We start from the raw sequence: 22,998 nt of genomic DNA on the forward strand, positions 1-22,998 counted from the left end.
TTAACATAATATCTCATATACAGTGCCATACAAAGGCAATTTTTATTTGCTAAAACAAACAACCCAAACAGAACAAACTTTTTCTTACTGCTACATCTACCATCTTAAAAAAGTGATACTTAGAATTTAAACAATACCCTATTTCCAGGTGTTAAACAAAAGCATTTATGTAAGTATTCTTGTAAGAAAAACCACTGGCAAACAAACAAAACCAGAGCCCAGACAAAAAATTCTGGCTACGAATTTTAAATTAGGTTTTATTTTTCTGTCCTGAAAACTTTGTTTACTAAAACGTCACATATAATGGAAATAGACACAGAAATCCACTGAGCCTCTGCATAAACAAACATTTTCAGACTTTACTCCTGACACATTCTTCAAATTACCTGCAAAAAACTGCTTATAATGTTTTAAGCTATGTTGATGATTTAAAAACAAGCACACAACCAACATAAAAAACAAAGAATCTTCCTCTTTTTCAGGAGAAATGTCTCATGTGAAGTTATCCTCTTGAAACGTGTTTGGTGTCAATTCTGGGTGAACCAGGATGGCCGCTTCCGTTCTCGCTCAATGATCCTCTTGCCTTGATCTTGCTCAGAGGGTGTCTCCCCAGAGTAGAGCACCATGGTTTCCACGGTAGGAGCCTCGAAAGGGCCCCCCTCTTGCTTCCCTATCTGTCGTCTGATTTCCACTGTCTCCTTGCGCACCTTCTCATAGCAATAGCCACAGAGGATATGTTTCTGTTTCAGGTGACCACATTCAGGACAAACGTCTATATTGTTCTTAAAAAACAAACAAAACATACATTTTAACACGAGGCAACATAATGCACAAATCATCACTGACAGGGATGAGGCATATATTTGAACTTTCTTAGAATGTTCATGATGTACAAGGTCATAGGACCACCCAGTTCAACCTAATTTTAACAGGGAAACTGAGGACACACACTGATTTGAATTAGCAGAAAAACTGGGACTAGAAGTAAGGTCTACCGACTTTGAATCTGGTACATTTTTACTTAAATACAACACTCTTATGTAAATCGGTACTCCATTCCCCCATCCTCAAAAACTAAACATCTGACAAGGAGCCCGTCAACACAATGGGGTGATCCACACAGCCAGCGTCATCAATAAGAGACCAAGGTAAAGGGAATTCACTTTTTCTTTCAACCTGTCCTGGGAAGAACAAGATCACAAACACGTTACAAGCTGGCTTCCCCTGATTATTACAGTGTAATTCAAATTCGTGTATAACTGGTATGTGGTGCAATTTTTCTTCCTATAAATGAACACTGACTATTCCTTAACGTAAAACTCCCAATATATTACAATGAGGGTATTTTAATGAGTTTTTATGTGTCTATCCAACTTTAATAAGACAATTATAACCTCTATAGAAGTCCTTTCAATGTGTTCTAAAGGTAGATTTGAAACATAAAGAAAAATAGTAAACAGGAACATCAAAGAAACTCTAAACACTTCTGAAGATTAATATACAAACATCTGTAAGGCAGATGAGAAAAAGAACTTTCTTTTCTGAAAGACACGAAAAACCTTGCAAATCATCTGCCTCACCAGCTTCTCATCTTACTCCGATGCATGGAAAACTGGATCGCACATCCACCTTGAGGTATGGAAAAGATACCCAACAGTCAGTTGGTGCCCTTTTCCTAACAAAGCCCTCAGTATAACACACTATATGTAGCAGAAAACAATTCAGCGAAGGAAATGAATGCACAAGACGAGACCTATTCTTTTCCCTCAGAAAAAACAACATCAGGGAAGTCATGTAACAGATCTCATTCCCAAAATCTTAAATTCTCTCAACCAAATTGTATGAATTCTTGTTGCCTCAATTAATGAAGTATTTCTCGGTTCCAAATTTTAAGTGTGGTTCCAATTGTGACTCAGTAATACTTTGGAGCTTAAGTTCTAAGGGTTTGGTTTAATACTGAATGTGGAGGCTTACGAGAGTCAATTTTCTGTCCTTGAGTTCCACCTGTACAGCCCAGCTGCGGGGGAGCGCCGTGGAGTAAACAGGAACTCAAATCATGGCCATTAAAGCCATAACTTAACAGATCAAGGGTAACAAACACTGTAATTTTTGTTACTAGATCAATGAAGAAAGTGTACCCATGGGACATGGTAGGGGTAGAGGGTGAGGGAAAAGGTGCACTGGGATCTAGGATTGTCTGAGGATAGGAACACACATAAAAAAAGTTTCAAGAGAAGAATGTGACTTCAACAGGAGACTGCCAGGGTTTAATCCTGGCTCCACCTCTTTAAGTTTGGGACCACAGGCAAATTCTTTTTGCCTGTTTCTTCATCCTAAAACTGAGCAAAACAATATTTACTCTAGAGACTTATTGTGAGGATATGATGAGATAACTCATGTAAGGCACTTAGATACATCATAGGTACTTAATAGATATTAGCTATTTTTATTACTTATCTAAGGATTTTCCTTTACAGTATCTTATTGCACATAGTGAAGGACAGAATAGATCTGTTGGGCTAGTACAACCCCATATCGAATAGATCTACAGCTTCTGACTTTAATTTTAGGGTCTGCCATAGTTAAAATGTTTATTCATATATGGTTCAAAATCACATAGCTCAGGACTAGCACAGCTCATAATATAAGTCACATAGACTCTTTACAACCCAGTCCTCTGTCCAGACACTAAACTCCGTCCTTGACTGTGTTCCTAATATTTAGGCTTCAGGACAGTAGACACACGTACATACAAAATGAGAATATTGTATTTAGCCAGAGGAAGGTAAACATATAAGATCTGAAAATAATTTACTCATAGGTTACACGTATAAAACGAGAATATGCAGTGGTGGACCTGAGAAAAAGCATACCCACAAAAATTACCATATTACCTTAACTTTAATAAGCTTATGAGGGTTTCTTCTCCTACACCGGTTCACTTCAATGCTGCGTCTGTTTTTGGGAGCTGCCATCCAAAAGATATTCTCCAAAAGACTGGAGATCTCCTTACTTCCATTGGTATCATTTGTTGGTTCTGTAAATATAGCTGGGCCTTGTACTGCTAATGCTGGTCCTACAAAATAAAACAAGGAGATATAGATATTATTCTCCTTAACAATCAACAGCAATATATCAATAGGCACATATATAGATAACAAAGTATTACATTCAATAAATATTTAACAGGAAACCTTAGTAGCTATTAAAATATACTAAAGCTGATATAGAATTTTAAAGGACACAATTTTTCTTTGTGGCACCTGCTTAAATGAATTGGTGAAATTCTACCAAAAGTTTCTCACCTTATAAAACAGCGGTTTAGTAGTAAATATGAATAAAAGTCTGAGAGTCACCTAACTTAAAACAAGGCAAAAACCAAACAAACAAAAAATTCACTCAATTGTCCACAATCTACTTGGTGGCCAGTACCTAGTTATTTTACAGGTAAATCTAAGCTTGAGATTTCCAAAATCCACTTCCCACCCGCACTGAGATAACTATTGATTGGTGCTTTTTTCTTATGTTCAAACTGAGTTAGCTCCTCTGTCATTTAACCTGGTAGGCCCTTTAAATCACTTAGTTCTTCATAATATTTAATCTTGCTCCCTGTCAGTTCTCTAAGGAAAAGAACTAGCTCATCACTCTTTGTAGGATATTAATTTATCTTACCATCAACGTCTCACTTTTGTTTTTCTAAATTGTTCATAAAAATCAGAGATTCCTTTACTCGCTCCTTGCTATATTCCTCAGATTTGCAATACTTCTTCTGAATTTGGGAACTCTTAAAAATATGCAAAGCGGTCTAACACTTAACTGGTAATCTTTTTCAATATACCTACACGTATTGCTATGCATAGCCTGGTGGTCAATAGCACAGGCTCTGGAAGGTCTGTGTGACCTTGAGACCTTTCTGAGCCTGCTTCTTCAGCTGACAAGTGGAGACGCCTGATGGGACTGTGGTGGAGAGGATCTCAGGAAGCACATGTAGGCTCTGACATACAGTGGGTTCACGGTTCAGACTGCCTGGGTATTATCATTATCATGTTCGGGATACCTCAGAAATCGAGTGGAATGTAAATGTCAAAGCAATGACAATTTTACAACCAAGATACTTCCATTTAACATTAGTTTCCGGGGGAAACACGGGATTCAACTGCAAAAGCGCAAATGCCACAGAGGACAAACTGCATTAAGGGGCGAGATGACTGGAAAGGAAAGGTAAGAGGACTTAGATAGTGGCGTCCCTTGATGCTAAGCTAATGAGCTTCGGTTACGTTCTGTGTACAAATGGGACGATCACAGGACCTTTTTTCCCTCTTTTTTGCAGGAGACTGGGGAGCAAAAACAGCTTCTGTCTCTTGTTTCTAAGTTAGTGAGTGTCGGGGACAACGTCCAGTACCCGCGGCCGAAGATCAGACGCTGGAGCAGGGCAGAGTACCAGCCGTGTCCACCACGCGGCCTGGGGTCCCCTCCCCAACCCCCTCTCCACGGAGGCCTACTTTACGTACCCCACGGAGGGCTGGGAAAGCCTGGCCGGCTCTGCTGAAGTTTCCGCTGCAGCTGCTCCCAACAGTTCCGAAGGAGTCCCCTGGCTGCGGGCCACGGCGGAACCGCCAGCATCAGCATGGCGGGCGCCATATTGCTCACCCCAAGACCGCTCCCACTCGGCCGCTGGGTCCCGCCCCTACCTCGAGCATGCGCACACACGAAGAGTCGGGTAAACGTGCACCTGGAACTACAACTCCCAGCATGCCCCTGAAGAGGCTCTGACTCTCCTCCAATCAGAGAGAGAAAGGAAGGCGCGGGGAGGGGAAATGAAAAGAAACAGGCCGCAGTGCGCATGTGTGCGGATGTGCGCTGGGTCTTCGGGTAAAGATGGCGGAGCGTGGTTACAGCTTTTCGCTGACTACATTCAGGTATGGAAGGGGCCCCTGAGGTCCTCCCCGTAGCCAAGGTTACAGGAGCTCTGTCGACCCGGTTTTTACCGCCCTGGTCTATGGCTTGGCGCTTTCGGCGGGCCCAGTAGGGAATGGGGGTAGAAATGCCACTTTGCAAAGTCATTTGCAGGGCCCTCCCGCGGCCTGGGGAGCAGGGGTGCCTGGAGGGCCGTGGGAACGCGAGTAGGGGATCTGGGGCGACCTTGACGCCTCAGGAGGTTGAGGCTCTCACCCAGGGATTTTTCTTTCGCTGTGGAGACTAGAGAGGAAGGCAGCTTTGAATTAGCTGCCTTCGGGTGTCCCGTTCAGAACTCAGGATTTCTTTCTTGACCCAAGTAAGGCCTGATTCGGGAGCTTCTGGAGCTCGGAATCTTGGTCAGATCTGTGGGGCCGCTTTTTCTCGGAGAGTCCCTGCTTCACAGTTTGGTCCGAGTCTTAGTCTCCATTTGGCACTGTCTCTCGAAGCCTCTTCCCGCTTTCAGTGTCTTCGGTGCCCCTACTGGATGCTTAAGGACTGAAAGTGAAAGCGGTAATTTTTTCTATCACCTAGTCTTTGTGGGCTCCAAACTACTAGGCTACATTTGCTTTTTGGTTATTATTTGGGGAAGGGGATATGTTTATTTAAAAAAAGATTGATTGTAGGTTTTTTTATTTTAGAACAAGTAGGTAAGATGAACTGTCATCATTCCCAGTGTAAGAAAATTGTCACCAAAGGATTGGGAAAGGATTCAGTTTGGCCATTTTCCTACAGATCGGTGATGCCCCATGTAATTAAAATGTATTCTTTTCTGCTAAGGCAGGCGGCATCTAACTTGTTGAGTACTTTCTGTGTGGGTGGAGCTTACTCCATCTCTTTGGCTACCATGTGTGATAAATGTTATCTCAACACGTTACAGATGAGCTAATCACAGGTCAGACAAATTAAATAACTCATTCCTGGTCATAGGTGAGTAACTGAGTTAACATTCAGACTGGGTTCTTTCTGAGGACAAACTTAACACACTTTACATTACTGTGATGTCTTCTTAAAATGCTAAAATACCTTTCTTTTAATGAAAGAGCTCATCATGTACAATGATAGGAAACAATGTTTGCCAAGTAGCCACTGTTCATGTTCATGAACAAAACAAACTTGGACCATTATCTTTAAGAAAGTGTAATCTTAGTGGAGTTGAAACATGAAACAACCATATGTTATCAGGGACTGAATCTTTCTATAATAAATTTTCTTATTAAAACACTCTTGTTTTCTAACATGATAGTGCAATTCTGTTTTAAGTTAAAATTGTTTCTAGTCTGTTGTAATCAGAGTTAAATTATTAATGGTAGAAGTGACAAGAGACTATACTATAGGATGAAAAGGCGTTTTTGAGGATTACATTTAGTTGGGGATATTGACAATAAGTGGGTAAACAAATGGGTGCCTACTAATGCATTCTGAAGAATGTTTTTCCCTTACTTGGGAATTTTTTATCACGAGAGGGAAAAAGAAGGAACGAAACTTTAGATTGGGTAGTTAGGAAAGACCAGTGCTTGGGGGTGTTCTGGGGGACTGAAAGATGAAAGGGAGCCACCTATTTGAAGATTTGGGGATAGAGTTGCGGACAGAGGGAAGAGCATGTATGAAAGTGCTGAAGTTGAGAAAGCCCGAATTGATAGAAGGCCGATGTGTTAGAGTGTAGTGAGCAGGGAGTTAGCGTGGGTCAGGGCCCTATAGGCCAGAGTAAAGAGCTTTTATTTTAAGTGAACCAAGAAGTCAGTATAGGATTTAAGTGGGGGGTGATGTGGTACAAAAGTAACTCCGGGTAGGGGAATGGAAGTAAGAGTGGAAAAGTAGTTAGAAGGCTATTTCAGTTATCTCTATTAGAGATGGCGATGCTTTGGAATTGGGTAGTGGCATGATTGAATACAAAGATGGTTGATAGCTCAGTGAGCTCACAGGTTAGTGAGCTTTCATACAGAAAGATGCAATGATAGACGTGTATACATGTGATTCTGGCAACAGAGCAAAGGGTAATTTTAAGTTTACCTAATCCTTTAAAATGTCCCCAGAGGTATTTGAACTAGTATTGAAGAATAATTGAAAGCTGGATGGACCCAGAAAGTCATGGTATGATTATCGAAATACCATTAAAGGAAAACAAGTACAGCCTAATTTTAAAAACTTAAATGCATATTGATGTTGTTCTGCTCAAGTCAGCTAATTTTGTCATTTAACAGTCTTTAAACTGCTACCTCTAGGCTTATTCCCTAAATAGGCCTAGATGTGTGTCTGTCAGCCACATGAACCTGGTCTTGGGTTATGTGTTGAAGTATTGACTGAACAGAGCTTACATTTTGTAAATATTGTAAAAATAATTCAAGTATGATGAATCTTAGCCAAAGAGGAAGCCTAGGACACTATAGGTATGAGTATGTGGGATTCAATCTAGTCTGGGTGGTCAGGGTAGCTTCCCTTGAGGACATGACATTTCTACTAAGGGTTGCAGGATGACCTCGAAGGAGTTCACCAGACAATGGTGAAGTGCTTTGAAGACAAAGGGATTAGCTTGTCAGAGGAGTTTTTGAATTCTAAGAGTAGTTGTGTGTCTGGAGCAAGGTGGGATGGTGCGAGTTGAGACTTGAGTTACAAAGAGAGTATCTATAATTTTATGAAGATAAACAGATGACCTGCTGAAACTGAAGATTATATTTTCGTAGTAGACCGGAGATGTGGACCTAGCTGTGTGTCACTTTGGAGAAATTACTTTCATTGAAGGACTTTGTCAATAAAATAGAAACTTGGTGACGTTTATAGTAATTGTTCAACTCAACAACTAGATGGAAATAAAGTGTGACCTAAAAAGCCAGTTTGGACCTAGCATTTGGCTGCCAAACTCGTGGAACCAGAAATGTTAAGTATTTCTAGAAATAGTTTAATAGAAATGTTAAGTATTTCTAGAAATATTTCACAACTTCTGGGAATAGTTTTATATTATATAGCATATACTTTGTTGTGACTGATATCTAGGTTTTTTGTCTTAGGCCATGTCTACTTTATAAAATGTTTAACTCCACCCACATGGGTTATATGCTGTTATTTGGTGTTTAACAGACACATACATGTTCTTAATAACATTATTGTTCGGTGTTTACTTACTGCTAATTTTGTACCAGGAACAAAAGACATCACTTCATTTAATCTTCACAACAATCTTTGAAATATTGATAGGTAACTACTATACTACTATTATCCCCATTTTACAAATGAGAAAACTGAGACTCAGAGAGGTTAAGGAACTTGCCCAAAGTCACAAGGTTGTTCAGTGGTGAAAGGCAACAGTAATAATGCTGCTTTAAGTGGCAGACAAGAAACAACAACCAAAGGAAAGAGATTAGTTTTTCACTCTGAATAAACTTAGTTTCTGTACAACTTCATGATGAATTTTCAAAGCCAAGCTGTTCCTTGGTGTTTGAATAATGGATTTGGCCTGTTTACCCATCCTTTCTCAGAGATGTTCCTATAATAAATATTTGAGAATGTGAATTTAGCAGTACCTTTGTTTCTCTTTAAGCCCGTCTGGTAAACTTGTCCAGATTGAATATGCTTTGGCTGCTGTAGCTGGAGGAGCCCCTTCAGTGGGAATTAAAGGTAAATAAATGCTTCATTCATTTCAGATTGCTGTTATTAGTTATCATAATATTCTTTTGGAATTAATAGGTAATTAACATAAAAGTAAATAGCTGTGGCAGCATAATTATTTAACAGTTCTTTTTGTTAATCTGCAGTATTTCGATGTTTAAAGAAAGTAATAAGCCAAAGAAGATGATTAAGTTTTTTTCAAAATAAATATAGCACCTTTATTGTGATAACCCACAGTCTTTCCTGTTCAGAAAACTGAGTATTCTTTTGTTTTTTCCACTGATTATGTATCACTGTTCTCTGGCAGTTTTTATTCTTTCCATAACTTAGAAAAGGTTAATTATAAAACTTAAAGATACCTTATAAAAAATGTGTCATTGGTTTTAAAATTTCAGATTATAAGAACAGTAGGCCAAGTTGGCAGAATTCCGTTTTTTTAAAACATATGGACTCTTTCTGAAGAAAAGTTGTGTAATACCTTTAGCTGAGGGATTTCTTAGTACAATACAGATGACCATTGAGGGAAAGCCGATTTACCATTCCTTGGGTAATTTTAATATAGAAATCCCAAAAAAAAATTTTTATAAATAAGAAGAAATAAAGGAGTTTGGCTGAAATGCTTCCATAACTAGAAAACTATTGAAGCAGAGTCTTTAAATAACATTTAAGTCTTTTTTTCCCCTTCTTTTTTAAGCTGCAAATGGTGTGGTCTTGGCAACTGAGAAGAAACAGAAATCCATTTTGTATGATGAGCGAAGTGTCCACAAAGTGGAACCAATCACCAAACACATAGGCTTGGTGTATAGTGGCATGGGCCCAGATTACAGGTACCTGGTACTCTTCATTCCTTTTTCTCACCAGCTCATGAATTCCTTGTAATCTGTACTTTGAGGAGAAAAATCAAAGGATGTTTTTCCTTTAATCTCCCAACTTCTCTTTTTTGTTTAGTTTAGCAACAGCAGCATCATTGGCAGCTGCAGTTAGTTTGCCAGTATGAGACAGACTTGGGGCTTACTTGGAGGAGAAGAACTCAGTGCCACTCAGTTGTAAAAGAGGAGATGGATACAGTACTTACCCCTCTCACCTCTGTTCAGTGGTTTTCCCTTCTGATCACAATCCCTCTTCTACCATCCAAGGGCTCAGCAAGGACTTTGCTGTTCTCTACTGTATTTTAAAAACAATAAAAGCAATACATGCTATAATAAACTGTAAAAAGTTGTCAGACAGCAAAAGAAAGCATACCAACCAGCGTTAACCTCTTTTTATTTATTTCTATTTTTAGCAAAGGGACAGAATTCTCAAAAGGCCATTAAAAGTTGAGTATGGCAGCCAATCAGGATATAATTGCTCCTTTGATATTTCATAGGAAGAGAGTAATCCTGTTACATCAGGGTACCAACAAGTTTAAAGAGATTGACAGCTTTCTATGTTTGTCATTTAAGAAGCAAAAGGAATATTATCACTTCATTCTTGAAATTATGGAGCAGGATAGGTCTAGCCAAATTTCACAAGTCAGAAAAAGCACCAGTGTCACTGGCATGTGATCAGGCTTCACTACAGTGGATCCTGTTACCACTGTATGGAAGGGAGCCTGCAGTGGATACCACTCGCAGAATAAACTGAGACACCGCAGGAGTGGATAACCCCCCAGGCAGAGGGGTAATGTGCAGAGCTCAGATCAGTAGCACATGAGCAGGTGACGGTAAATCCTGCTTCCCTTGCTAGTGTATTATACGTTTGGCAAATTTTACATTTTTAAATTATAAGTAGTTTCACATTACATTGTTCATTAATCTCTGGAGGGTACTCTCTGAAGTCCAGTTTGTGGACAAGATTGAGGCAGAGTGAAAAAATATCTTTGAAGATGTACGTGTGTGTGTTCGTGTGTGTGCATATTAGCCTGTCGCCTGGAATGAGATATAAAAAGACAAGGTGCCCGCCCTTGGGATAATGGGAGGCACAATCTTAAAGATGCCATGGTGAGAGAGAAAGTTCTTGTGTATGCTAATGCTTTGCTGCTAAGTTGACGGGTACCCCTAATCCATGGATTTCTTCCTTTTGCCTTGTTCTTGTTCATCTGTGGTTTAGCTCCTCAGTGATGCTCTGATATTTTCTTGTAAATTAACTATAATCAGATGTAAGAACAAGACTGGCTTGGAGCTGAGAGCTACTACTAGGGGTACATGTCCAACTTGTGCTATAGGTATATGCCTGTAGAAGGGGAATGAGTCTTTAGATAGTAAGCATCTGAATTTTAATTAAATCTTACTTCTTTTCTGTTTGTCAGAGTGCTTGTGCACAGAGCTCGAAAACTAGCTCAGCAATACTATCTCGTTTACCAAGAACCCATTCCCACAGCTCAGCTGGTCCAGAGGGTAGCTTCTGTGATGCAAGAATATACCCAGTCAGGGTAAGTTGATTTCATTACTTGAAATGTGCCATGAATTAGAAAGAATAATCATTTTAAAGGAGTAATTTTTTTTTTTTAAAAGAGGACTTAGTGTTCCTATATTTCCTTAATCAGTGGAGAAAATCACTATGATGAATATTTCTGATCTTAATGGACCCAGAATATTTTCTTAAAGAGAAAATGGGAATGTTTTCTTGCTGTTCATATAATAGCAAAAACCAGCTTCTAGATAAAGTCTTTTTGCCAGTAATTAAAACATTGCTTTATGGGCAAACAGTCATTGCTGCTTTCAGATTTATCTTCTAACCAGAAATGATTGTAAGCATGTGTTGAAAGCAGTAACTCTTTGACACATCTATATTTATTGAATTCCAGTGTTCTTGAGTTTAGATATGAACCCGGATGAGGTAGCTGCTGATATGTGAAGTCAGTAGAAAAGCTGTATTTGTTGAAATCTGTCATTTTGTTAGGACACTGAGTGTTACTCCACATTTATTAACCCCGGTATTTGTATCAGTCCATTCACCAAAATGATTTGACTATTGTTCCTCAGTACCGTAAAGAAAATTCGTTTTTGAATTGATTTGTTTAGAAAGGTGTTAAATACTTTTTAAGGAACTTAGAAGTCTAATTGGTTTACCTGATAACTTGCTTTACTTGAGGGTATTAGTAAATTCTTACCTTAGGTTAACTGTTACACCATGAAGATGCCAATTAATTTTCATTTCTCTTTCTTCAGTGGTGTTCGTCCATTTGGAGTTTCTTTACTTATTTGCGGTTGGAATGAGGGACGACCATATTTATTTCAGTCAGATCCATCTGTAAGTATCATTAGATGTATTTGAGGGATTTGTTGAAGTGTTCTTTGAATATCTAATAAAAATAGAAGCCATAAGAAGCTCAAAAATTAGGGTATTTTCTCTTTTTGTTTTTCACTTGGGCTTTAGAAGTAGTACATATTCACTTGCATGTTTATAATGTTGGGAATTCAGTCTTCTGATAAGGAAGCTACTTTAGTTCTGCCCACTGTGCTCTTCTGGTATGTTGGTTAACTTCACGTTCTTTGAATGATTTGTTGAAATAGTTGTTATCAAGTCTCTTTCAATCTGTAGAATTCTTTTACTTTAAAAAAAAATTATAAATAAAGATAAGGGTCTGGGTGGGGGCAGTGCCTTTGCAGTCAGTTTAATCTTGGGGCTGACTTAAGTGTGACTCTGCCTGCACAAACATTGATGTTACTGTCTTGAATTCCATGTTTTGCAAAATTGGTGAATTGTCTGCTGTAAAGCAGAAGATTGGTGTTTGGGTTAGCAGGTGTCTGGAGAGGGTTCCACTCCTCCACATGTGTCTCGTGTTGCTCATGTTTGCTGTGAAGAGACCTGGAAGAAAAAACTCATGATTAGAAACTGATCTTTCATAGTTTATAGATCATTAGATAATGGCAAGTTCACTCAGTTCAAATCTTATGATCTAGCTTTGTAATCTGAAGAGGCAAAAAAAACCACTTTTTTTGGTTATGACTTAAATCAGAAAAATTAAGTACTTAGGGAACTTTGACAGTGTGTGTTACCCCATATCTGAGCTTCTAAAGCTAAATGACAAGCCCTCTTACCTTCCTTTCCTGTGGGTAGCAGAGCCACCATCACTGGCCTCCAGCTTTCACCTTTTGCCCTTTTCCCCTGTTGTATCTAAAAGACAGTTGTTTCTTTTAAAATATGTTTGGTCTGTTTCTTTCAGCGTCTGTGTGTATGTACTTTTTCAACAAATGAGTCATATTATACACGTCACTGCTGCTGCTTTCGTTTAACATTAGAGTTTAAAATATCAACCTTTGAAAAATTTTAATGCAAAGCTGTATCTTTTTAATTTATTCACCAATGATGATGAGGAGCTGGTCACCATTTTTCAGATGTATATGACAGATCTAGAGCCCTTCAGTCCTAGTAAGCTAAAATATTACTTTTGATTATTTGCTCTAAGTTAACTTCAGTTTCTTTTTTTTTACATAAATTTTGTACAAGTTGCACATACTTAAAGTGTACAATTTAATGGGTGTTTGGCATATGTAAATACCTGAGAAAACCATCACTACAATGAAGATGCTGAACTCCATAACCTCCAAGTTTCTTCTTGCCTTTTTGTTATTTATCCCACTAACTTTTTGAAAAAAAAATAACATATTTTGTGACATATTCCATTGCATTCCAGTAAATATTCCGTGACCTTAGAAGTTAGAGACAAATTATTGAACTGAGAAATAAATGTCAGTGTCCTAAGTAATTACATTAATGATTTAAAATGTTTTTTTCCTCTTCCTGTCCTGACTAGGGAGCTTACTTTGCCTGGAAAGCCACAGCAATGGGAAAGAACTATGTGAATGGGAAAACTTTCCTTGAGAAAAGGTAGGCTTATAGAACTAGAGTCATTAGCAAATTTACTTTACAGTTTTCCGCTCTCTTTAATATCATGAGTCTAAACAAATTTGTTTTATGACTGTATTCAAGCCTAGTTAATGATAGAACAAACTGACTTTTCTCTACCCTGGCTCCCCAGCCTTCAGTGTATTAAGTGGTAATATGCATTTTTTAAGAACTTCTCTTTCTACATTCTCATGTTTTTTTCCTAAATGTTATTTTTATTTTTTTACTTCATTTTTCCTGCTATCACAAAAAAAAAAAAAAAAAGACCATTGGATTTGGAGTAAAAAAAATTGGGGAGGAAAATTTTTAAATGATTTAAGTGATAACAGTTTACATTTTGACGATTACAAAAAAAAAAAAATGTGAAACCAAATACCTGATGTTGATGGTGGATTAAAGATGTGATGTATGTGCTTGATAAAAAGTGAAGCAATATGTAAAAGTCTCCTGCCTAGCACAGCAGACTACTCTCACTTACTTCCAGCTGTATTCCATCCAGACTCAGCATTATTGTAGCCCACCAAAACATGTCCTACATTCTGAATGGGGAGAGTTTGCAATTGATTTTAACCACCAAGTGAACCTTCTCAGTACATTTTCACATAATATTCATGTTAAGATTACTTAAAGGTACTTTCCTGTTGGCACAGTGGTTAAGAATCTGCTTGCCAATGCGGGGGACACAGGTTCAATCCCTGGTCCGGGAAGATCCCACATGCCGTGGAGCAACTAAGCCCGTGGGTCACAACTACTGAGCCCATGTGCTGCAACTACTAAAGCCTGCACACCTAGAGCCTGTGCTCCTCAACAAGAGAAGCCACAGAACTGAGAAGCCCGAGCACTGCAACGAAGAGTAGCCCCAGCTCGCCACAACTAGAGAAAGCTCACACACAGCAAGGAAAACCCAACTCAGCCAAAGAAATAAATTAGAAAAAAAAGATTACTTAAAAATCTTAAACTTGGGATCGATTGGTAAACTTAAATGAGCTTAGGATCTTAAAGCACATTTTTTCCTTTTGCATATTATTGGTGGGTCTTCCAAACATTATAAGAACAAACATAAGAAATTTTAGCAAAAGTCTGATTTCTGTGCTTTATTTTTATGAATTGTTATAATATTGCCACCACACTCTGATTGTATTAAAATATTTATACTTAAAGAAGTTTCCTAAAATAAACTCATGTTAGGGTTACACTCTTATTGGGAATGCACACCAAATAATTGTCAGTTTCTTATTTGGGGGCAGCTAGCTCAGTGAGGTGATGAAAAGAATTAATCTGTAAATTGATGTTTTTAAGAGTGTTTTAGATGTTTAAAAAATTCTTATGCTGTTGCTGTCATTGTGTTTACAGTCATGAATAATGTTAATAGTGCTGTAAATCACTGGGTTTTTTTGTTTTTGTTTTTGTTTTTTTCAAAAAATTCTTTAGATATAATGAAGATCTGGAACTTGAAGATGCCATTCATACAGCCATACTAACCCTAAAGGTTGGTTCAGTATCTAACAGTTGGATTTGTAGTGATTGTATAATTAACTGCTTGGAAAATTGACCTTTTTCCCTCCCTCTTCATCAGGAAAGCTTTGAAGGGCAGATGACAGAAGATAACATAGAAGTTGGAATCTGCAATGAAGCCGGATTTAGGAGACTGACTCCAACTGAAGTTAAGGATTACCTGGCTGCCATTGCATAATAATGAAGTGACCGAAGATCCAGGATTTCAGATAACCTCTCTACTTAAACATGTTTAAAGTATGTTTTTGTTTTGCAGACTTTTTGCATACTTATTTGTACATGGTTTGATGGACTGATGTTTTTAAAATGAGACTTATAAATCATAATAAACCGTTAAATTCAACTTCCAGCTTTTTAGAAGTTAGTAAAATTTTAACACAGTTATTTCCTGTTTTTCATCACGGTTGATTTTGGAAACTACATTGCAAAGCAGAATGGTGAAATCGTCTTTAGTCCTCATGCAGTTTGGGTTAAGTCAAATCTTGTCACCTCTTTACTGTCAGATGTCTGCTTCAGTAAAGCAAAATGCTGATTTCGGTAAACATCACTGCTTTTATAGCTGGGAGAACCTGCAGACTTTCATGGATTCTGAGACAAGGTGGAAGCAGGGATGTTTTTCAGGCATCAGTAGGTGTGGATCAGTGAAACCCTAGGATGCTCTGTGAGATTACACTGGAGCTGCCAAGAGGGCGAAGCCAAACAGTCTCCTATAGGAGATATATTATATAAATACATCAAAAATGGTGTGCTAGTTCCTGTTGGTTTTTCCATCACAAGTAGGCAAATGTATTTAAAAAGAGCCCCCTAGAATCTGCTAGATCTCTTTAACTGAAGGATGAATGTAAGTGCTGCAAATAAAATACTAATACTTAAATGTCAAATTTATGGCTTAAGTCTCTCCCTTGTTCATATAATCTCAGTGTAATCAGAACCTTCACTGTAAATTAAGGCTCATAGAAGCAAGCAAATAATGGGGTATCTGAACCCTGTTTTCATTATATATGAAGGCATAGTACTTAGTTTTCTTTGTTTTTTAAGGCATCGTCGGATAAGAGAAATGCCATTAGTCTTGCTCACAGAACATAGAGTTTATGAATGTCACTGTTCTTACCAACAGAGATTGTGGGCATTTCTGTGTCTTAAATGGATTTAAAGATCAAAAGATCTTGATTATGATTTAGGCTCTTTAGGAAAGAGCCTTATCTTGGAGCAGCTTTGTCAGGGTTCCCAGTTCTACCCACTGTCACTGTAATACCCCTATAGTGGTTGAAGCATTATGATGAGAGATTGGAGATGCCAGTTTGACCTAATTCTAGACATTTGTCTTGAAGGCCTCATTTAACATAACAGTCTCTACTTGTTGGTTTTTGGTACATTGTGAATCCAGCACGCTAGAAAGAGGACTTAGTGTTAAAAAGGATTGGTTTTGGAGTTAGATCTCAGCTCTCACTTAACTGGCCTAGTGACTGACTGCACAAGGTAATTATATCAGAGGGTTTTCTCAGGACTAAACTTAATTGTGCAAGTGAAAGGCCTGGCAAGGTTAATGGTTAAGTACTCCATAAGTTTTAGCTCCTTTGAATTTGCTTAGGCTCTCTCTGATGTCCAATATTAAGAAACCAGAGGAATGTAAAAATTCTACAAATCAAAGAAGGGAAGAGTAAAGGCATTTTTATTTGGGACAAAAAGAAAGCAAGTGTAGGTTCTTACTGAGTGCTAACAGTCAGTCCTGTGGAATAAAGGGAGGAAAAAAAACACTGAAGCAGATCTGTGTCCAGAGTCTCTACTCTTCCTCTTGCCCCATTAAGTGCAAAGCCCAGTTCAATTGAAGCAGCCTAGAACACATCTCCCTTGGTTCTCAGTTTGTTCTTTTCATTGACCTTAATTTTAAGTTGTTCCCTTTTGTCCCAGTTCTTGGAAAATTCAGTTTTTTGGTCTGGCAGCCCACTGCATGCATCCCTAAATGTTCTCAAACTCTTCAGTCATTTCTAGCTAGTGGATTCTAGCTTTTAATCTTATTTAAGTTTCATAATGCTGCTAATATACATCCCCCTCTCCATTTTTGGTTCAATTTTTTTGTGTACTCTCTTCAAATATTTGCCTCCACTTGTTCTTTCTCTTCCAGTTCCTCACTGAACCATGAATTCAAGTTTGTAAAACAATGATTAGCAGTGAAACATGGAAATGTTTAAAATTCGTATATGGGCAGGGGTGGGGTGGGGGGGAGTTGAAAAGGAGAAAGGGAATAAGGAAGAAAAGTAATATTGATCTTTATAATTATCAAGTGCTGAGTTATTGGGCACTGATGAGGTGAGAAGGGCGATCAAAGGATTTTTCATCTATTGCTCAATTATGTTCATGGGCTGAAACTGCCACCTCTAAGTCCTTAACTTCACCTCTTTATCAGGTGTCTCCTTGCTCATGTAGGCAAGCTCTGAGTGCCTGTTGTAACGAAACACAAGCTGATATTCAGTGTATTGCCTTAGGACATGTAAGAGTTAGTAACTCCTTTGGTTTAGAATGCTAATTTCCTGAAACCCAGTCTGGTGGTCCCATATTAATGTCACATTGCCTCACGGTTCCTTCAATTCAGACTCCTTCCTTGACCCTGCTCTCAGGGACCTTTTAGAGCCAGCAATACTTGGCTGCCAGATAAGTGATAGCTTCCTAAGAGTGAGCCTGTCTTGATCAAAGGCCTTGTCTCTGAGTTTCATCACTTTTTACCCTTTAAGTATTCCATCAGGTACTCCCGTATTTCAAAACAGTAGGCTTATTATGGTTATCTCTGGATTCCTGAAGTTTAGCCATCATATAAACATTTTATTCTGCAAGATGAGAATTTAGAACTCTTATACCACCCTCACTTCACCTCTGCTTTAATTTAATTAGATCACAGTGTTATTATGGGTATGTAAATACATTGTGATTTCTTTTCCTCACTTTTTTGCTTTGTTTTCTCTGTAGCTGTCACTAATTCTTGCCAGTTCCCCTCATCAGGACTGTAAAACCCTGTGCAAAGTTTTCCTGATAGATAGATAATCTAACATCTCACCCAACCCTTCAAACCCCCTCTCCCCCAGCACCATTCCAAGAAGTTTCCTGGAACCCTCTCTTCCTGTTCTAATCCAAGTTGGTTGCATCTTTGAAACTTTTTCTTTTCCTCTCTCTTGATTGGTTGGGTTTAAAAATTCTAGGTTAGAAAGAATTGTCTCCACATTTAAACTCCTATTAATTGGATACTGGACCCTTTTGTTTTGCTATATTTTTCACCTGTTTTTTTAATTCTACTTTTTAGTAGATTTTTACACACACTTCCTACTTTTCTATTGATGTTTTTAAGATTTGGGGTATTTTTTAATTTTGAAGAACTCTTTCCTGTACTCCATTATCTCCCCTTAAAAAAAATTCTTTTGATTTATGGCTGAAATATCTTTTATCTGAGGATGCTAGTTAAAGATATTTAAAAGGAAAAAAAATTTTTTTTTTTTGTTCTGCTTTCTGTTTCATTTAGATTCCAAACAGAAAAATGTTTGAAAGTGCTGTGTTTGTGAGTCCCAAACCTACCTGCTGGGGGATGCTGAACATCAGCACCTATAAACGTTCTCTGTGGTCTTTCATTTGATCTATTTCTCCAGAGAAAAATAGGATTTGGGGGAGAGGGTGACGAGGGGAGTGGGACAAGAGTGCCAGTGTTTTGTGAGGGGCAGAGAAGGGGCCAACAGCATTTTACTATTCAGGACGAAAACTTGAACTCTTTTCATAATGTGTCTGGAACTCCTCTGATTCCCTATCTTCAACATTATAAACTCTAGACTTCTGCCTGGGGAAGGAGGGGTAACAGCCCCAGCTTCACAGGACAGGAGAGAGGACTTGGGTGTGTGTTTTAAGCAATGCCCATTTTCAGTCCTGCCTCACTGCTCCCCTCCCTTCCGGGCATCTGTAGTTCAGAGCCTTTCTGGGGTCCTGCTGTGTCAGTCAGTTGACGGGGTTTTCTCTCTGCTAACTACTCCGTCCACAGGCTTCCTGGCTTCAAATAACCTCTCTGCGGACTTAACTCTAAAATATATCTTTTAAGCCAAGAGGATTGAATAAATATGTGAAAAGCACTTAGAATAATTCCTGCCATATAGTAAGCACTGAGTAAGTGTTATTATTGCTCAACTTCAAAGTCCTCTTTAATTTTTAAAATTAGCCTTACTTTATGGGTGACTCTGGACACACTACTAAGGTTAACAGATATCCCAGGCCTTTAGAAGCCACTGATCATTTGTCCTCTTTAGAAAGGCAGCGCATTTCTAATATGACACTTTCTATGGAGAGCCTATGATGATGCTTTGGCTTGGAGTCAGAAATCCCAGCTCCAGCACTTAACCAACTGTGTAACCTTTGACAAGCGTCTCCAGCCAGTTTTCTGTTAAAAAGAGCCAAACTATTTCTAAGACAGCCATTGTCCGGCACTCAGTAAGAGTTTGAGCTTGATAGCAAAACGGTGTACTTCGCCATAGTAGGGGAGGTGGGCGCAACCGGGAGGTTTTCTTCACCAAAACGCTGTGACTTCAGCCCCAGGCAAAGTCTAGGATTAGATGCTAGGGTGCTGGTGCAGCCTGCCTGGCACCCTAGGGATCCCGCGGCCGGCGCCCCAGTGCAGTGGGACAGGCGCGGCCCCGAGAGCTCCGCCCCGCCCCTTTCCTGGGGCCGGGTGGTCGCGCGCCCCCGCGCTCGCCCTGCGGCGGGAGTGGGAGAGGCCGGTGCCCTCAACAAACATGGCCGCCGCTCTAGCGTCAGACCCGATGTGGAGGCCGCGCTGCCGCCTGGGAATCGCGGTCTCGGCGTCACCCGGCGCGGGGCCACGTGACGTGGGAGGTGCCAGAGGCGGCGGGATTCGCGCAGGCGGAGCAGCGGCGGAGGCCCGAGTGAGGTGGGGGCTGCCCGGTGAGGTTTCCCGACGGGTGCCGGCCTCGCGCGCACGTGCCCGCCTGCTCGCTCTCGCGGTCCAGGGCGCTGCCGGTGAGGAACCGAGGAAGGGGCGAGGGGTGGGGGAGCTGGGCGCCCCTTCCGAGGCCGGGAGGGGGCTGGGGCAGGCCGGTTCGGCGGGGAGGGTGGCGGCCGCTGAACTGCCCAGTGCCCTCCGCCAGCGCCTCCACCCCGGCGCTGGCCGCGGGGGCTGTTGGAGCCCGAGCCTGGCCGACAGGGCCAGCGCTGCAGGTAGACCGGGCAGGGCCGGATGCCCGCCCGGAAGGCCCCGCCGACCTCAGGGCCGCCCGCCCGGGCCGCCGCGGGCTGCTTCGTGGAGTTTATCTTCGGGCTGTTTCTTCGGATCGGAGCGGGAACCAAGTTGGTGGGCTCCTTCGGTCTTTAGAAATAGGCTGGATTGACGTCACATGCAGGAACGAGGCAGTCTTCATTCCTGGGCGTGTGTACCGTGTGCCCCTGGGACATCACGAGGCAGCAGGTTGAAGGAGACCCACTCATGGAAGGCTGAGCGTGGTCAGTTTAGGAGAGAGCCTCTTGTTTTGGACAGTTTGCTAACTAGCTAGTCTGTGTGGATATTTTTATTGTAATCATTTGTTTCTAGATATTCTGAGCCTCCTGCTAAGATTTCTCAACAAATAGTAAGGCTGCTGCTAAGGGAATTCCTTATGTAGCAGGTAGGCAACCCCCTGCGTTTTATCCTAACCCCAGGGTATACTGTGGATCCTGTGACCTTCAAGCTGAAGAAGTGAAGGTGTAAAGAGTGTTGGAACCCAACGTATGTAAGGAGGAGTTCAGAAATATAGCTGTCATCCTTTCCTTAGTTCTCAGAGGAGAGAGTCATTCCAGAATCAGACACGTAGAATCCCAGGTTCATAGACTTGGTCCATAATCTTTGTTGTTAGATTGAAGTCTTGTAATCCTGAGTGATGACTTGCTTGCCGCTGATTTATTTCTTTTGGTAGGAAAGGAATAATGCTGTCAGCATGTCTGCACACTCTATGCTCTGTGAACGAATCGCCATAGCCAAGGAACTGATCAAGAGAGCAGAATCACTTTCCAGATCAAGAAAAGGTGGCATCGAAGGTGGTGCCAAGCTGTGCAGCAAACTGAAGGCAGAATTGAAGTTCTTACAGAAGGTAGAAACTGGGAAAGTAGCTATTAAGGAGTCCCATTTACAGAGCACTAACCTCACACACCTAAGAGCCATCGTGGAATCGGCAGAAAACCTGGAGGAAGTTGTCAGTGTTCTCCATGTCTTCGGTTACACAGACTCCTTGGGCGAAAAGCAGACCCTTGTGGTGGACGTCGTTGCAAACGGTGGTCATACTTGGGTGAAAGCCATTGGCCGCAAGGCTGAAGCTCTGCATAACATTTGGCTGGGCAGGGGCCAGTATGGTGACAAAAGCATTATTGAGCAAGCTGAAGACTTCCTCCAGGCCAGTCACCAGCAACCAGTGCAGTACAGCAACCCTCACATCATCTTTGCGTTTTACAACAGTGTCTCTAGCCCCATGGCCGAGAAGCTGAAAGAAATGGGGATATCTGTGAGGGGAGACATCGTAGCAGTGAACTCTCTGTTAGAGCATCCTGAAGAACTCCAGCCCAGTGAGAGTGAATCAGATGATGAGGGCCCCGAACTTTTGCAGGTGACCAGAGTAGACCGAGAAAACATCCTAGCAAGTGTCGCATTTCCAACGGAGATCAAGGTCGACGTGTGCAAGAGAGTCAATCTGGACATTACTACTTTAATCACATATGTATCTGCCCTCAGCTATGGAGGCTGCCACTTTATCTTCAGAGAAAAAGTGCTCACTGAACAGGCAGAGCAAGAGAGGAAGGAGCAGGTTCTGCCACAGCTGGAGGCATTTATGAAAGACAAGGAGTTGTTTGCTTGTGAATCTGCCGTCAAGGACTTTCAGTCTATTCTAGATACCTTAGGAGGACCCGGAGAGAGAGAGCGGGCTACTATGCTAATTAAGCGTGTTAGCGTGGTCCCAGACCAGCCTTCTGAGCGTGCCTTGAAACTAGTGGCCAGTTCAAAAATCAACAGCCGCTCATTAACGATTTTTGGGACGGGAGACACCTTAAAAGCCATCACAATGACTGCCAATAGTGGTTTTGTTAGAGCTGCCAACAATCAGGGTGTTAAGTTTAGTGTGTTTATCCATCAGCCCAGAGCACTTACTGAGAGCAAAGAGGCCCTAGCTACCCCCTTACCAAAAGACTGCACAACTGACAATGAACACTGATGATATCCTTTAAATATTGTCATGGAAATAAGTTATTTATACCAAAGGCTGTGTCTCCCCATCTTAATTGGAAAAAAAAAATTCTGTAGTAAAAATAATACTTAGAACTCTTAAACCAGTCAAATTGATTGTGTCTCATCTATAAAGTGTGTAACCTAAAGTAGAAAAAGCACAAGAGGCAACCTTATTTATCAAACTGGTTACATTACATTACAAACTGGTAATTAGAACAGAAATACATCTCTATAAGGCTTGTAGCTGTATCATAATACTTTGATTTGTTTGATTTAGTAGGGCAATTCCCCTAATGGTAATCACATTTCTTGGACTTGGCTGCATTGCATCTTGCATTAAATATCTGGAGAAACCTCTGAAGCCTGTTTTTCATTATATTGATTTTGCAATTGATATGAGTTGAGGCTGGGAGTTAATAGTTTACAATTAATTTTAGATTCCAAAGTTATGGCTGTTATTAATGAAAAGACACTTATTTGATAGCTATTTGTCAGGTGCAGTCTGGTGGGTATGTTTACAAAGAGTACATTAATTAATATAGAAGGAAATAAAGTGAATTCTCATCACAGAAGTCCCATATATCTATTGATACACCATTGTGAAAAGAGAGACAAGTCACTACTACTAACCTAAGATGTTTAAGGTTAAATATTAATTTGAATATATTGAAAGAGAATTATATAAAATAATTCAGATTTTACTTTTAAATATAAACAGCCCATACATTGCCAGTATTTGGATTAGGAATAGTTCTTTTGTGGTTCCTTTTGCAAGTGGCAAGGGACAGCTGCATTACTTCATTACATCTCTCTCGTGAAATAGTGGCAGGGAGAGTCCAAGCCTGTTTCATGAC

At 40.3% G+C, this 22,998-nt stretch overlaps 3 protein-coding genes across 6 annotated transcripts; 2 read left to right on the forward strand and 1 right to left on the reverse strand.

Moving 5' to 3' along the window:
• Positions 1–329: 329 nt before the first annotated feature.
• Positions 330–4,680, reverse strand: MRPL32 (mitochondrial ribosomal protein L32). Its single transcript, XM_057730242.1, has 3 exons — positions 4,512–4,680; positions 2,895–3,076; positions 330–782 (listed from the first exon to the last, which is right to left on the reverse strand). The coding sequence occupies exons 1-3, from the start codon at positions 4,639–4,641 to the stop codon at positions 528–530; spliced, it is 567 nt and encodes a 188-aa protein (XP_057586225.1). The 5' UTR covers positions 4,642–4,680; the 3' UTR covers positions 330–527.
• A 131-nt stretch (positions 4,681–4,811) lies between these two features.
• Positions 4,812–15,250, forward strand: PSMA2 (proteasome 20S subunit alpha 2). 3 transcript variants are annotated; one of them, XM_057733519.1, is made up of 8 exons: positions 4,812–4,919; positions 8,495–8,571; positions 9,257–9,389; positions 10,850–10,972; positions 11,712–11,793; positions 13,301–13,374; positions 14,824–14,881; positions 14,969–15,250. In XM_057733519.1, the coding sequence occupies exons 1-8, from the start codon at positions 4,879–4,881 to the stop codon at positions 15,083–15,085; spliced, it is 705 nt and encodes a 234-aa protein (XP_057589502.1). In that variant the 5' UTR covers positions 4,812–4,878; the 3' UTR covers positions 15,086–15,250. The 3 variants fall into 3 exon arrangements, with proteins under 3 accessions (XP_057589502.1, XP_057589503.1, XP_057589504.1); XM_057733520.1 differs by lacking the exon at positions 14,969–15,250 and adding an exon at positions 12,861–12,915; XM_057733521.1 differs by lacking the exon at positions 14,969–15,250 and adding an exon at positions 12,864–12,915.
• Positions 15,251–19,653: 4,403 nt separating this feature from the next.
• C4H7orf25 (chromosome 4 C7orf25 homolog) lies at positions 19,654–22,501 on the forward strand. Of its 2 annotated transcripts, XM_057732052.1 has the most exons (3): positions 19,654–19,914; positions 20,553–20,660; positions 20,844–22,501. In XM_057732052.1, the coding sequence occupies exon 3, from the start codon at positions 20,865–20,867 to the stop codon at positions 22,128–22,130; it is 1,266 nt and encodes a 421-aa protein (XP_057588035.1). In that variant the 5' UTR covers positions 19,654–19,914; positions 20,553–20,660; positions 20,844–20,864; the 3' UTR covers positions 22,131–22,501. The 2 variants fall into 2 exon arrangements, with proteins under 2 accessions (XP_057588035.1, XP_057588034.1); XM_057732051.1 differs by lacking the exon at positions 20,553–20,660 and having other exon boundaries at positions 19,779–19,914.
• The last annotated feature ends 497 nt before the right edge of the window (positions 22,502–22,998 follow it).

Source organism: Hippopotamus amphibius, chromosome 4, assembly GCF_030028045.1.
Source record: "Hippopotamus amphibius kiboko isolate mHipAmp2 chromosome 4, mHipAmp2.hap2, whole genome shotgun sequence".
Lineage (NCBI taxonomy): Eukaryota > Metazoa > Chordata > Mammalia > Artiodactyla > Hippopotamidae > Hippopotamus > Hippopotamus amphibius.